Genomic DNA, 12375 nt, shown 5'->3' with positions numbered 1-12375 from the left:
AAACATGTTATTTTTATAGGAGTGGAGATTAGCCTTTATGTTCTTTTCTATGAAGACACTGTGCAGGTTCCCAGAGGTCCAGGCCCTTCTTATTTTGGAAATAAGTTTAACACTACTCTTCTTTGCGTGGCAAAAAGGGGTACAAGTTATTATGCTGCTGGACTTGACATTAAAAATGCCCCAGCATTTTGTAACACAGCCGCTTTCCTCATTCTGTTTTTATTTTTTAATGCTCTAACCTCAAATCTAAATTTACAACACTACTGGAGATCTTAGGAATTATGAGGAAATTACCTCATTCCTTTTAAACTTTTTTAGACAGCAAAATTCTTTCCATATATGGCAAACCCAGAAGGAAGCAGAATCAAATTACATTACTTTGGTAGTTGCCATGACTTACCTGTTGTTTTGTTCTGAGCATGCCTACAACCTATTAGTGAGTGTGGGGACCCTGGCCACAGCTAACGGGTCAGGCAGAGTGCCCGCCCTTGTCTCCCCATCACCAGCTGGTCTATGAGGGCACCTGGCCAGGAGTCCCGGTCATCAGAGGCGCCCAGTCCTAGAGGAGCCACTTTCAGACAGACTTTGAACTGATTCTCTACAGACAGGTGACATGCACACAAAAGAGAGGAAACAGAGGCAGGCTGAGGATCACAGTGAGGGGACCCTAGAGGAGAAAGCAATAGGTGTGTACTGCTGAGGGGACAACAACATGCCAAATCAGCTCCCCTTTCATCAGGGAGGTGCTGACAGGCAATCTGCTGTCTGGAGGCTGAGCTGTGAGGCTGTAGAGACCCGTGCTGGTCTCTCCGCCTTTTGTCAAGCACCGTGAAAACCAACCTCCTCCATCTGGACAAGTGGAGTGGCACCGAGAAAATCCCACCCCACACATTTTCTTGATAGAAGGTTTTTGTAATATTTTATAAACACACACACACACACACACACACACACACACCACAAAAAACACCAACTTTGTGAATAACTCGGACATTCATTTCCACAAGAAAGAGTTCTGAAGGGTCAATCATCTCTATTAAGACATGGGCAAGCTTCTGCACAGCCAAGGAAACAACCCAGAAAATTAACAGGCAACCAACGGAATGGGAAGAGATAGTTGCAAATGACATATCAGATAAAGGGTTAATATCCAGAATCTATAAGGAACTCACCAAACTACACGCCCGAAAAACAAACAACCCAGTGAAGAAATGGGCAGAAGACATGAACAGACACTTCTCCAAAGAGGACATCCAGATGGCCAACAGACACATGAAACGATGCTCAGCATCCCTCCTCATCAGGGAAATACAAATCAAAACCACACTGAGATACCACCTCACACCAGTCAGAGTGGCTAAAATGAGCAAATCAGAGAACTCGAGATGCTGGCGAGGATGTGGAGAAACGGGCACCCTCCTACACTGTTGGTGGGAATGTAAACTGGTACAGCCCCTCTGGAAAACAGTGTGGAGGTTCCTCAGGAAACTAACAATAGAACTCCCCTATGACCCAGCAATAGCACTGCTAGGAATTTACCCAAGGGATACAGAAATGCTGATGCATAGGAGCACATGTACCCCAATGTTCATAGCAGCACTCTCCACAATAGCTAAAACATGGAAAGAGCCTAAGTGTCCATCAACAGATGAATGGATCAAGAAGATGTGGTTTATCTATACCATGGAATACTACATGGCAATGAGAAACAATGAAATCTGGCCATGTGTAGCAACATGGATGGACCTTGAGGGTGTTATGCTGAGCGAAATAAGTCAGGCAGAGAAGGACAAATATCATATGTTTGCACGTATAGGAGGATTAGGAGGAACTTGACGGAGGAACAAGGGGGAGAAGAAGGGCGGAAATGGTGGGGGAAAGGGAGAGAGGCAAACCATGAGAGACTCTTGAATGCTGACAAAAACTGAGGACTGATGGATGTGGGGGGAGGGGGGGATGGGCATGGAGGAGGACACTTGTGGGGATGAGCACTGAGTGTTATGTGGAAACTAATTTGACAATAAACTATTTGTAAAAAAAAAAAAAGACATGGGCAATAAAACCCTCTTGAATTGATAAATTTGCAGAAATCAGCTGCTGACTAATGCATGGCTTCTTGTAAACCATAAAAATTGAAGCTTTTTAAAAATATATATACTATGCTAATATCCCAAGGAAGAAAGATCCACAATCACTTTCAAGAAGCATAAATATCAGGGAGTAAATTTGAGAAATGGAAGGAAATAAAAGAAGACAAAAAATGAACATGATATTGCTGATGATGGATATACCAGAAAGGTCATTCAATTACAAATAAATATAAAATATTTGGGTGGAGATTCAGGGGTATCAGAGAATGTACAGAAACAAGTGGCAATTATCAGGAAATCTGATATACAAAACTAGATGGAAGAAAACTGGTAACTCTTTTGCTTCCAGTAAGCTTTGCTTCAATATGACTTCATATCAGTTACACACAACTAAAAAATATTTCACAAGTACATTTAAAAAACCATCAACCTTGAGCTGAACAAACACTGGCTGAGCTCACTCCTATCACCTGAGTATTTCTTAACCTAAACCATCTTCCTTTGCATTATGTTTACTTTCTGGAGAAAATCCCACTGAAGTAGGGAAAATGGGAATACTCTAAAATGACACAAACGTTAAAAAAAGGGGTCAAGCAGGGAGAATAAAATTAGTTTAAGTATGAGAAGGAATGAAAACAGAGAAAGACAAGTGATAAAGATTGGTGACAGAACATGCTTGACATAATTATGTAACAAATATGTAAGGAAAAGAACATCACAACAGTGAAGGAGTAGCCAAAACCAAAACAAAGCAAAGAAACAAACCAAGAGCAGCTGAAAGAGTGAGGGCGCTTACAGATTTGATGGGCTTGATTAAGTGAAGAATGGTTATTACAAGTGTCCTGACCCTGACAAGAATTAGCGATGGCTCTGTTCTACAAATTTAAGTGGGAAACTGAGAAACATCATACAAGGAACATAAAAACCCAAACACGTCTCCCTTTCCTGACGTCCATTTTTTCTATGTTCTCACCCACATTCTGACGAAGGCTGATGCCCTAATGGAGACTCTTTCATGGGCTGCTACTGAACTCCACAAATGCTTAACTTTCTAGTGTTGTCTTGGTTTTATTCTTTTCCTTCCACAGGGGCTTATAATCAACCATTTACTTAAAAGTCTATTTCTACTTGTAGGTGAGCTGCACAGAGATCTTCTCTCCCCTATCTTTTTGAACCCAAGCTCTGCCTCATGGTCTGACAGTCAACAGAAGGACTTTGTACAAAGAAGTGACCTACGGAAGGGTGAGCCCTAACCCTCGTTGCTCCCCTCTCTGCCTCTTAGAACTCAGGTGGCTCCTTGCAAAGCTCTCAAGTGCCAGTCATCCACTGGCCCCATGAGAGGGAAGGACTGTGTTGCCCAGTGGAAAGGAGCCTGGACAGACAGAAAAAGAAGCAATAATGGAAAATACCGTCAACCCAGGGAGAGCACTGTTCTGTTGGTAGAGATATACACAGTGATGAGCTAAAGTCTGAATGGAAGAAAGCAATTTTATAATTGCCTGAAAATGTTGGTTTAAAAAAAGAAAAAGAGACACAAAAAATAAAATGAAAACTTTTGTCAAGTGCTAAAAAGTTGAATCTACTTCCAGACTCAGTCAGGCCTGGGCTGAGGATGTTGCATGAAGTTGGGTCAAGACGTTTAATCTCCATAGACCTGTTTCTGCCTTTGAAAATGATGCGGGTTTGATGAGGAGACCTCTTGGAACCTTTCTATCTTCAATATCCTATTACTTTTCTATTAAAAATGTTCAATTTCATAACTGACACTTGATTTTCTACAAAAGTTTGTATGCAAGATAATCTCCCAATCATGGACAGTATAAAGGATCATCTGTCCTACCTAGCAGCTCAAGGAGCATAAAGCTGCAAGACAAGAATTTGCAAAAGCCCTTTTTGTTAAAATTCTTGGGACTGAATTTCAAAAGTAAGAAAACAAGACCATTCACATCTTCAGGGTAAAGGTCTGGGAGTAAAAACAAATTTCTATTTTTAAATGCAGATGTCATAGAGTTTAGATAAGCTTTTAAGAAAGGACCTGGAGTTACTATCATTAGCACTTGGGTAGATAAGAGACATACCCACAAAAAGATAATTGAGAACAAAAGACAATGTCACTGAAAGAGCCTGGAAGCAGAGTCAGAAATTGGTCGGTCTAAGTTTTGTCAGGCCTGAGACTTCAGGCAAATCGCTGAACCTTGTTGGGCCTCAGTATTACCATCTCTAAAACAGGAATCATTACTGCTTTGTTCAAATTTTAGGTGTCATGAGGATGGAATGTATAATTATGAAAACACTTAAGACTGGGAAGTCTTTTTTGAAAAGCTAAGTATGAAAAAGTGGTACACAAGTGGAATAAAAAATTCCAAAGAGCGGATGCTCAGAGCTCAAATGAGCAGGTAGTTTCCCAAACAGGTGAGGCCCTGAACCAGAGTGGACCTTGGAGAAGCAAGTGGTGGGCAGGTCTGTGGATGGCAGCATGTGCAGCTGCTCTGAAGCCAAGGGCTCACACTGGGCCTTCCGGGGTGAAGTAATAAGGACTGGCAGGCACAGGATCTGGACTTGAAGGCATGGCAGAGCCAGACATGGATGGAGGAAAGTGGCAGGATGTCAGTGGTGGTGATCAAAGAGCTCAGTGAATGTGTGATGAGAATGTCTACATCTGTTTTACTGATATGCACTGTCCTGAAAATTTTCCTTAGGGTGTTTTAACAGACAGCTACATGCTAACTAGTTGGTAGGCAAAGATTTCCTTTAGTCAACCTACAACACTTTCAAAGGCTGTTCCACTATAGGATGAACCATGTGATGGTAGTTTAAATACCCACACAGCCCCAGAACTTGTAGTTTACCTGCAACCCAATTTTTTTAAGTTCATTTATTTTGAGAGAGAGAGAGAGAGAGAGAAAGAGCGAGCGAGCATACATGCACAAGGGGATGAGAGAGAGAGGGTAAGAAAGAATCACAAGCAGTTTCCATGCTCGGTGCAGGGCCTGACACAGGCCTCAAATCCATGAGATCATGACCTGAGCCAAAATCAAGAGTCAGACAATCAATCGACTGAGCTACCCTGGTGCCCGTGCAACCTAATATTTTTTTTAATCCAACCATATATATGTCTTTAAAGTCTTGAGTACATGCTAATGGATAGAGCAGCCTTTGCAGCTCTTAAACAAATATCAACATAAATTAGAAAAACAGGGCAATGATGGCACTAAACATCTCAAGGTTAAGAGTTGAAGCACAGAATACAGCTAGCCCTGGCAATTTCTGGTTATGATTTAAAAAAAGAGATTTACCAATGTTATGTAGTGCTCTGTAACTAACAAGGAATAAGAGATAGCTGCATACCACACAGAATATTTTCATTGCTACACCCTGGGCTGCCAAATCACATGACTTATTAAACTTACAAACTTTACAATACTTTGTAGGAGTAATAAAGACCTCTTGATTCTGTCTATAAAAATGGGAATTCACATAATTTAAACATAGCTCAAGTAACTACAGAAACAAAACCACTCAGCCATTCAAGCTCTCTCAGTGGTATTACTGATAGAGATGGAGTATCTGGGCTGTAATTCTTACAGAATAATATATTGAAAACAACCTGTAATTACTACCATTATAGGAAGAAATGTACGTAATTTAAAGTTTGCTACTAGTTAACGTACAAACAAATAAAAAGACAAATTATTTTCAAGTACTTTGTAAAAAACTTCATCAGGAGAATTTGCTTTCAATTAACGGGTCGATTAAAATTATTCTTATCTTCTCATTAAATGAGGAAACGTACCTGTCACAGGCACTAAAAATAATAAAACCATAATTAAAACGTGTTGGGTCTACAACTAGAACTCTTGAATTTAAAAATGGGGAATTTGTTTTTGACTCTGGTTGGGTGTAAGATGTGATCCTCTTACTCTCTCATTGTTTTAAGAGAGAGGGAAGCAATCCCCACAGTCACCTGAAGAGAGAGGTTTTGCAAGTCCCCAAGGACAGAGATGGAACGGAGCAACCAGTGGGAGAGGAAGCCAAGGTTATAGTGAGTGCATGAATAATCATGGTGACAGAAGCAGCTTCTTTGGAAAATAGGCATCTTCTAAAGTTGTCTGCTGTACGATCCAAACATTCTACTCCTAGGTATTTACCCAAGAGAAATGAAAGAATATGTCCCTATGAATGAATGTTCACTGCACTTTCATTCATAATAGACAGAAACTAGAAATGGGGAACCACGTGATTTATTCAGTTGAGTGCTCTACTCTTCATTTCTCTCAGGTCCTGATCCCAGAGTTATGGGATTAAGTGCTGAGTTGGGCTCTATGCTGACCATGAAGGTTGCTTAAGATTCTCTCTCTCTTCCTCCATTCGTCCCCACTCACACACAGACTTTCTCAAAAGTAAACAACAACAAAGAAACCAGAAACAACTCTAATGTCCATCAACAGGGAAATATGGTATATCCATAAAATGAAACACTACCTAGCAACAAAAAGTAGTGAGCTATTGATATAAACAAACACATGGATGAATCACAAAATATTACATGCTGAGTGAAAGAACGCAGACAAAAACTGAGTACGTATTCTATGACTCTACTTACATTCATTTTAGAAATTGTAAGCTAACCTGCAGTGATAGAAATGAAGACCAGTGGTTGCAAAGGACAGGTTGGGGGTATTACAAATGGGCACCATGATACTCTTTTGGAGTAAGAGATATGTTCATTCATCTTGATTTTGGTGATAGTTCCAAAGGTGTACACATGTTGAAACCCATCAGACTACACATTTAAAATGTGTGCAGTTGATTGTATGTCAATTCTACCTCAACAGTTTTTTTCTTTTAAAGATTCAAAAAAAAAAGGCGGGGGGGAAGAAGAGGGAGAACAAAGAATGTAAGTTTCTAGACAGAATAGGCTAAACTTGGAGGACCTCAGACCCTGAGAAGAGAAAATCTCAAACCAAAGACCATTGAGAAAAAGAGGTATGATTATACTCCATTTAGGAAGAGGAATACATTAAGGCAATGGGCATCCCCACCCCAACTGGCCATGTGAAGGGGAGCCCCTTGAGTGGGCAGAAGAGTGACACAGAGACAAAGACCCAGGAGAAGCAGGAGGAAAGAGAAAGCTGACTGCTTGGGTCTGCACTGAGAAGAGGGAATCCAGGTTTCCCTAGGATGACCCAAGCCAGTTCACCAGTCATAGTAGGCAGGGAGATGAGAATTTAGGGTGAACACGAATACAAGGGAGCAGGATTCTCTTAAACTTGTCACAGCTGGTTCTAGATCTGACATCAAAAGCACCAATCCCCAGTATCTTTCTTTACTCCTTTACTGTGTGTGGCCCTTGATGGGGGCCACACACCTGTGGCGATGCAGGCCCAAGGGAGGACAGTGAGAAACAGGTGGAAGCCAGATGAGCAGAGGCAGGCCAGCTGGGAGGCACATCTAGGGGTAGTTTTGGTTGTTGGGTTGAACAGCTCCCTTCCCCCCGCCCCCATATGTGTCCTGAGCTACTGCGGATAAGACAGTGGAATAAAGAAACCTTGCCGCCCTCAAGGCTCTGACATCAAGGTTGGGGGGGTTGGGCCATCAAGGAGGTTGGGCCACCTGAGACAATGCAAGTTTGTCTAGCAGTATAGCAGGATGCAAGGTCACCAAAGTGTTTCCTTCAGGGACTCCCTCTGGTACCTCAGAGCTCTGACCCCAAAGACAGTTCTTGGCACCATCCAAGCCCGTCCTCTTTGGCTGACACCAAGGGAGAGGTTAAGTTGCTTAAACCCTACGTGAAGGAAAGGCCAGCCTTAGGGTTTAAATGTTGTGTGTTTTTAAATCTGTCTCTAAATTTTCATTGATTATGGAAGGCTGATGGTCAACACATTTTTGAGATCTTAGTTCTTCCTTTTGAGTGTTTTGCTGCAGCCATTATTCCATCAAAACAAATCAAAACTAACCCATGTTTGTGAGAAGAGATTTATAAGTAATGGTATGTTGGTTATCTCCTAATTTATTTCTGTCCTTAATACTTACTAGGGAAGCATAAGAGGGGACTTGTCATATAAGAAACCTAGAAGTAGAAGCCTGTTTCCTTCCCTTTTACTTCAATAATTTGTTTTTAGTATTAAAATGAAAAAAAAAAAACCATAGTCTGGTATAAGAAGAAAACCTTTCACAGGTTAGTTACTTAGTAGGCCCTTAGGCAAATCACTTACTTCAGTGGGCCTCAATTTTTGCAATTGTAAAATGAGGGGGTTGGTTTAGGTCTGGGTGTGTGGGTCGAATAAACCAGTCATTCATTCACTCATTCATTCATTCATTTATTCATTCAGTATATGAGAACCTACTGCATCCCAGACACTATCACAAGCACTAGGTAAGAACAATTAAAAGAGAGGCAAGACCTCTACACTACAACCTGATTCTAAAAAGACCAAAAATGAAGGGGAATCAAACAAGATGTCAGGTAGTGATAAGCACTAAGAAAAAATACAAGGAGTGCCTGGGTAAAGTGCCTTACTTTACTTTGGGGAGGGTGGTCAGGGATGTGAGAGCTGAGTAGTCTGGAATGATGGGAAAGAACAAGCCTCTTGATTCCCAGGAAAGGCAACCCTATAGGCAAAACCCTCAGGTGGGAAGAACTCATTTGGTTCTCTTCACAGGTGAACTTACCCCTGTTTTTCATTTTATATACTTCCTCCAGTACTCTGTATTAATTCCATTTATATGTATTTATATACAGCTTTTTGAAGAGAAACAAAAATGGGGCACCTGAGTGGCTGAGTCGGTTGAGCATCTGGCTTCAGCTCAAGTCATGATCTCACGGTTTGTGGGTTTGAGCCCCACGTCGGGCTCTGTGCTGACAGCTCAGAGCCTGGAGCCTGCTTTGGATTCTGTATCTCCCTCCCTCTGTCCTTCCCCCACTCACTCTCTGTCTCTTTCTGTCTCTCAAAAATGAAAAAAAAATTTTAAAAATTAAAGAGGAACAAAAAGGAAAACCTGGGTGGCTCAGTCGGTTAAATGTCTGACTCTTGGTTCTGGCTCAGGTCATGATCTCATGGTTCATTAGTTCAAGCCCCACACTAGGGTCTGCACTGGGGGTATGGAGCCTGCTTGAGAGTCTCTCTCCCTATCTCTCAAGTAAATAAATAAACTTAAAAATTTTTTTAAAGAGGAGCAAAAATGTTTGATTTGAACACCTTATTCCAGATAGGCTTTCTTCTCTACATGACTCCTTTGTTATTCTTCAAGTTTCTGTCCGCATAGTTATAAATTCTCCCACTTATCCCAGGCAGGAGTAAACAGGATTTAAATCAGTGTTTTTTCAAATTTTATGACAAAGACCCATAGTGAGAAATAAATTTTACATCATGACCTAGTGTTTACATAAAACCAAACCAAGTTTTTAAAACCAAGCTTACTGTTTTATTTCTTTTTTAAATATTAAGGTGATTTCATAGGTAACTTACAGTATGAGAAAACACTATTCTAAACTGACACTGACTAGTAATTTTGTTATTAACAAACCAAAAAATGGTAAAATTGATTAAACAGCCTCAAAGTCTCTTCTCTCCCCCTTTTTCTGTACACATACTTGCTTTAAAGAAATGGGTTCCAAATTTCTCTGTGTAACTTGTGGAGGAAATGCCCAGAGGGGGCATTTTCAGGGGGGCCTGGGGTGGAGAGAAGGGAACCCAAATAATGCAAATTGTTCAATAGTTGAGGAGACACCTTGGGTGTCAAAGATTGCCCAAGATAAGATTCACAAAGTCTTCATAATAACAACTGTGTGTGTGTGTGTGTGTGTGTGTGTGTGTTGGGGGAAGGGATGGTGTTAAGTAATTCATTAAATTTTAAGTTCTTAGAAGCCCCTCACCATAATTCAAGTCTCACATGGAGAGATGTGTAACTGTAGCAATGAATATCAGACCTTGCATTTAGCACATAGCACACACGTGCTCAATAACATTTTGTTTAATAACTTTTAAATAACGGGGTTTGTTGTGATCATCAAATCCTAACTTTGCGTGTATACCAGTTATTATATTCTCCTGGAATGTACAAATGTCATGCAATAGTAAATGCAATGTGCTTATCTTCAAGTCATTGTTTAAGTCCAGGGAGCTTAATCAGGCATTTTTCTCAGGCACTAAGTGGGAAAAGGATGTTTTTCCATTGCAAGGTATAAGAGATAGGATTGGCTGTAATGGAAAGATTCCACGTCTGCTAGTGGCCATGGAAAACAGCTGGGATTAAAATGAGTGTGTTAATTTAATAGGTAGTTTCTCAAGGGACACTAACCAGTGGGCTCTGTCAGCCAAGGGCTCTCTCTGATAGAAACCGTGCCAATTTCTCTGTGAAATGCGGTTACTGTCCTCACCCCTGAAGTCAGAAGTGCATGCACCCAATTTCCGGTAGCCCCGGGGCCCTGGAGCAGAAAAATTACACCTGCAAGCAAGCATTCTCCCACACTGCCACATAGCTGCCACACACGGAAAGCAGCTCATTGCAACCGTGTGCCCTTCAGCCCCATTTAGGGACATCATTAACGATTTCAAATTACAACTGTTGCTTTATCTCAAAACAGTGATAAATAGCGGAGCTACATTCATGACGCTTCCAAGTCATTGATTTGCTCTCCTCTCAGGGGCAAAAAAGATGTTGAGACAAGTGCAAACCTGCCAGAGCTTCTTATTATAGATGGCAGCCCTCCTTCTCTCCCTCTCTCTGTTCCACTTCAGCACCCCTCCCTCTCTGGATTTCCTGAACTGAGGCAGTAGCCTCCGGTAAGGAACTGCAAGTGGCTCCTTCTCAAAACAAGGAGGGCTTCACCAGACAGGCTGAGGCGACAGAGACACTCTCTCACCCTAGCAGGTCAATGCACTCCATTCCCCAGGCCAACAACAGGTCGGGTTTCAGAAAGGAACGAAGTCTTAGGGGAGGACGGTCACCCATTCAAATCCAGGAGCATTTGCTTAAACGCGAGACGGAACAAACCCTGCTGCCATTCCGGAGGTGTGGGCAGGCGAGTGTGAGCGTGTGCACAGGGACAGCCTATATACATGGGCGAGACGTTAGTGGTATCGAAGGGAGACCCACCACGCTCGACAACGCCACAACTATTACGACTTGAAAGATTACCCGCAGGGCACTGGCTTCAGTGCCAAAATCTCCCCGGATTTATTTTCAGGCAAGTGACTCACAATCTCGTCTCCATAAGTAATTCCATTAAAATGAGTCGCCAGTTCCACTAAGTCGACTTTCCTCTGCCCTCTGGCTGCCCCTCCCTCCTCTCCGCCCATCCTGCAAACCCTGACAGCTCACAGACTGAGCAACCGTACCCCGCGGGAGCAGAAGGCAGACTCTCAGGCCCGGCCCCCACCCCGGCGGAAGGATGAATGGGGCCGCAGGCGGGTGGGAGCGCCGGGAGCTGGCGTGCGGGCTGCGCGCGCCGTGTGTACGCGTGTGTGTGCGCGTGTGTGTGCGCGTGGGCACGCACCCCCGGCCAACTTACGGAGGTGGAGTTGGTCCTCGCTTGGCCCTGGTTCCGCACCTCCTGCTCCCGGAACTGCAGTCCAGCCAGATGCTTCTCCAGTGCCTCCCAGTCCATAGGGGGCACCGGGGGCTCCTCCGGGACGCACGTCCCGCCGTCCGTGGGCTGAAGGCAGAGGACCCCAGTTGCCGGACCCCGGCCGCCGCGTCGACCGCGCGCTGGCTGGGGCTTCTGGACCGCCCGGCGGGGGCCCCGAGAACCGCTGGGCCGGCCGGCCAACACCACCACGTTGCCATTGTGCCTGAGGTCCTGGGGGTCGTGCGGGTGGAGGTTGCCGTTGGGCACGGGGGGCGGCATGGCAGTGGTGGCGCCCTTGCCGCCGCCGCCGCCGCCGCGGGTCCTGGCGCTCACGTCTCCCGGCTCCCGGGCCGGACAGCGGTCATCCCGGTACCCCCGCTGGGCGCGCTCGTCTTCCTCTTCCTCCTCCTCCGCGTCCTCCTCCGGCGCCCACTCATCAATCACCTTCTTCTGGTAGACCGGGAAGGGCTCCTCATAGTCCTCCAGGGCAGACACCAAGTCCAGGCTGCCCCCCGGCGACGACGAGGATTTGCACTCGGAGCAAGGGGTCACTTTGGTGGAGTTGGACTGAGAGCTGGCGCGGCTGCTGCTGCTGCTGCCGGCGTCACTGCCTAGATCCATCCCATCCTCTCGGTAATCCTAGGGGGGAGGAGGCAGAGAGTGAGCTGCCCGGCGGAGCCTGCTCTGGGCCCCCGCCACCCGCCCCAGGCACCC

The 12375-nt window shown here is 44.1% G+C and overlaps 1 protein-coding gene across 3 annotated transcripts in view; it reads right to left on the bottom strand.

The window, feature by feature from the left end:
• Positions 1 to 12375, bottom strand: part of SCHIP1 (schwannomin interacting protein 1) — a 140433-nt gene that overhangs the window by 111226 nt on the left and 16832 nt on the right. For 2 of the 3 annotated variants that reach the window (XM_077753754.1, XM_077753753.1), the window contains exon 2: positions 11605 to 12300. In XM_077753754.1, coding sequence (XP_077609880.1) covers positions 11605 to 12282 — 678 coding nt within the window. In that variant the 5' untranslated portion in view covers positions 12283 to 12300. Of the gene's footprint in view, positions 1 to 11604; positions 12301 to 12375 lie in introns of those variants that run through there. The other variant, XM_077753757.1, reaches the window with a different exon arrangement.

The sequence above is a fragment of the Crocuta crocuta genome, unplaced genomic scaffold (genome assembly GCF_008692635.1).
Source record: "Crocuta crocuta isolate KB4526 unplaced genomic scaffold, BGI_CrCroc_1.0 scaffold761, whole genome shotgun sequence".
Lineage (NCBI taxonomy): Eukaryota > Metazoa > Chordata > Mammalia > Carnivora > Hyaenidae > Crocuta > Crocuta crocuta.
The sequence above is the reverse complement of the archived record's forward strand: the minus strand, read 5'-3'. Positions and strand labels throughout refer to the sequence as shown.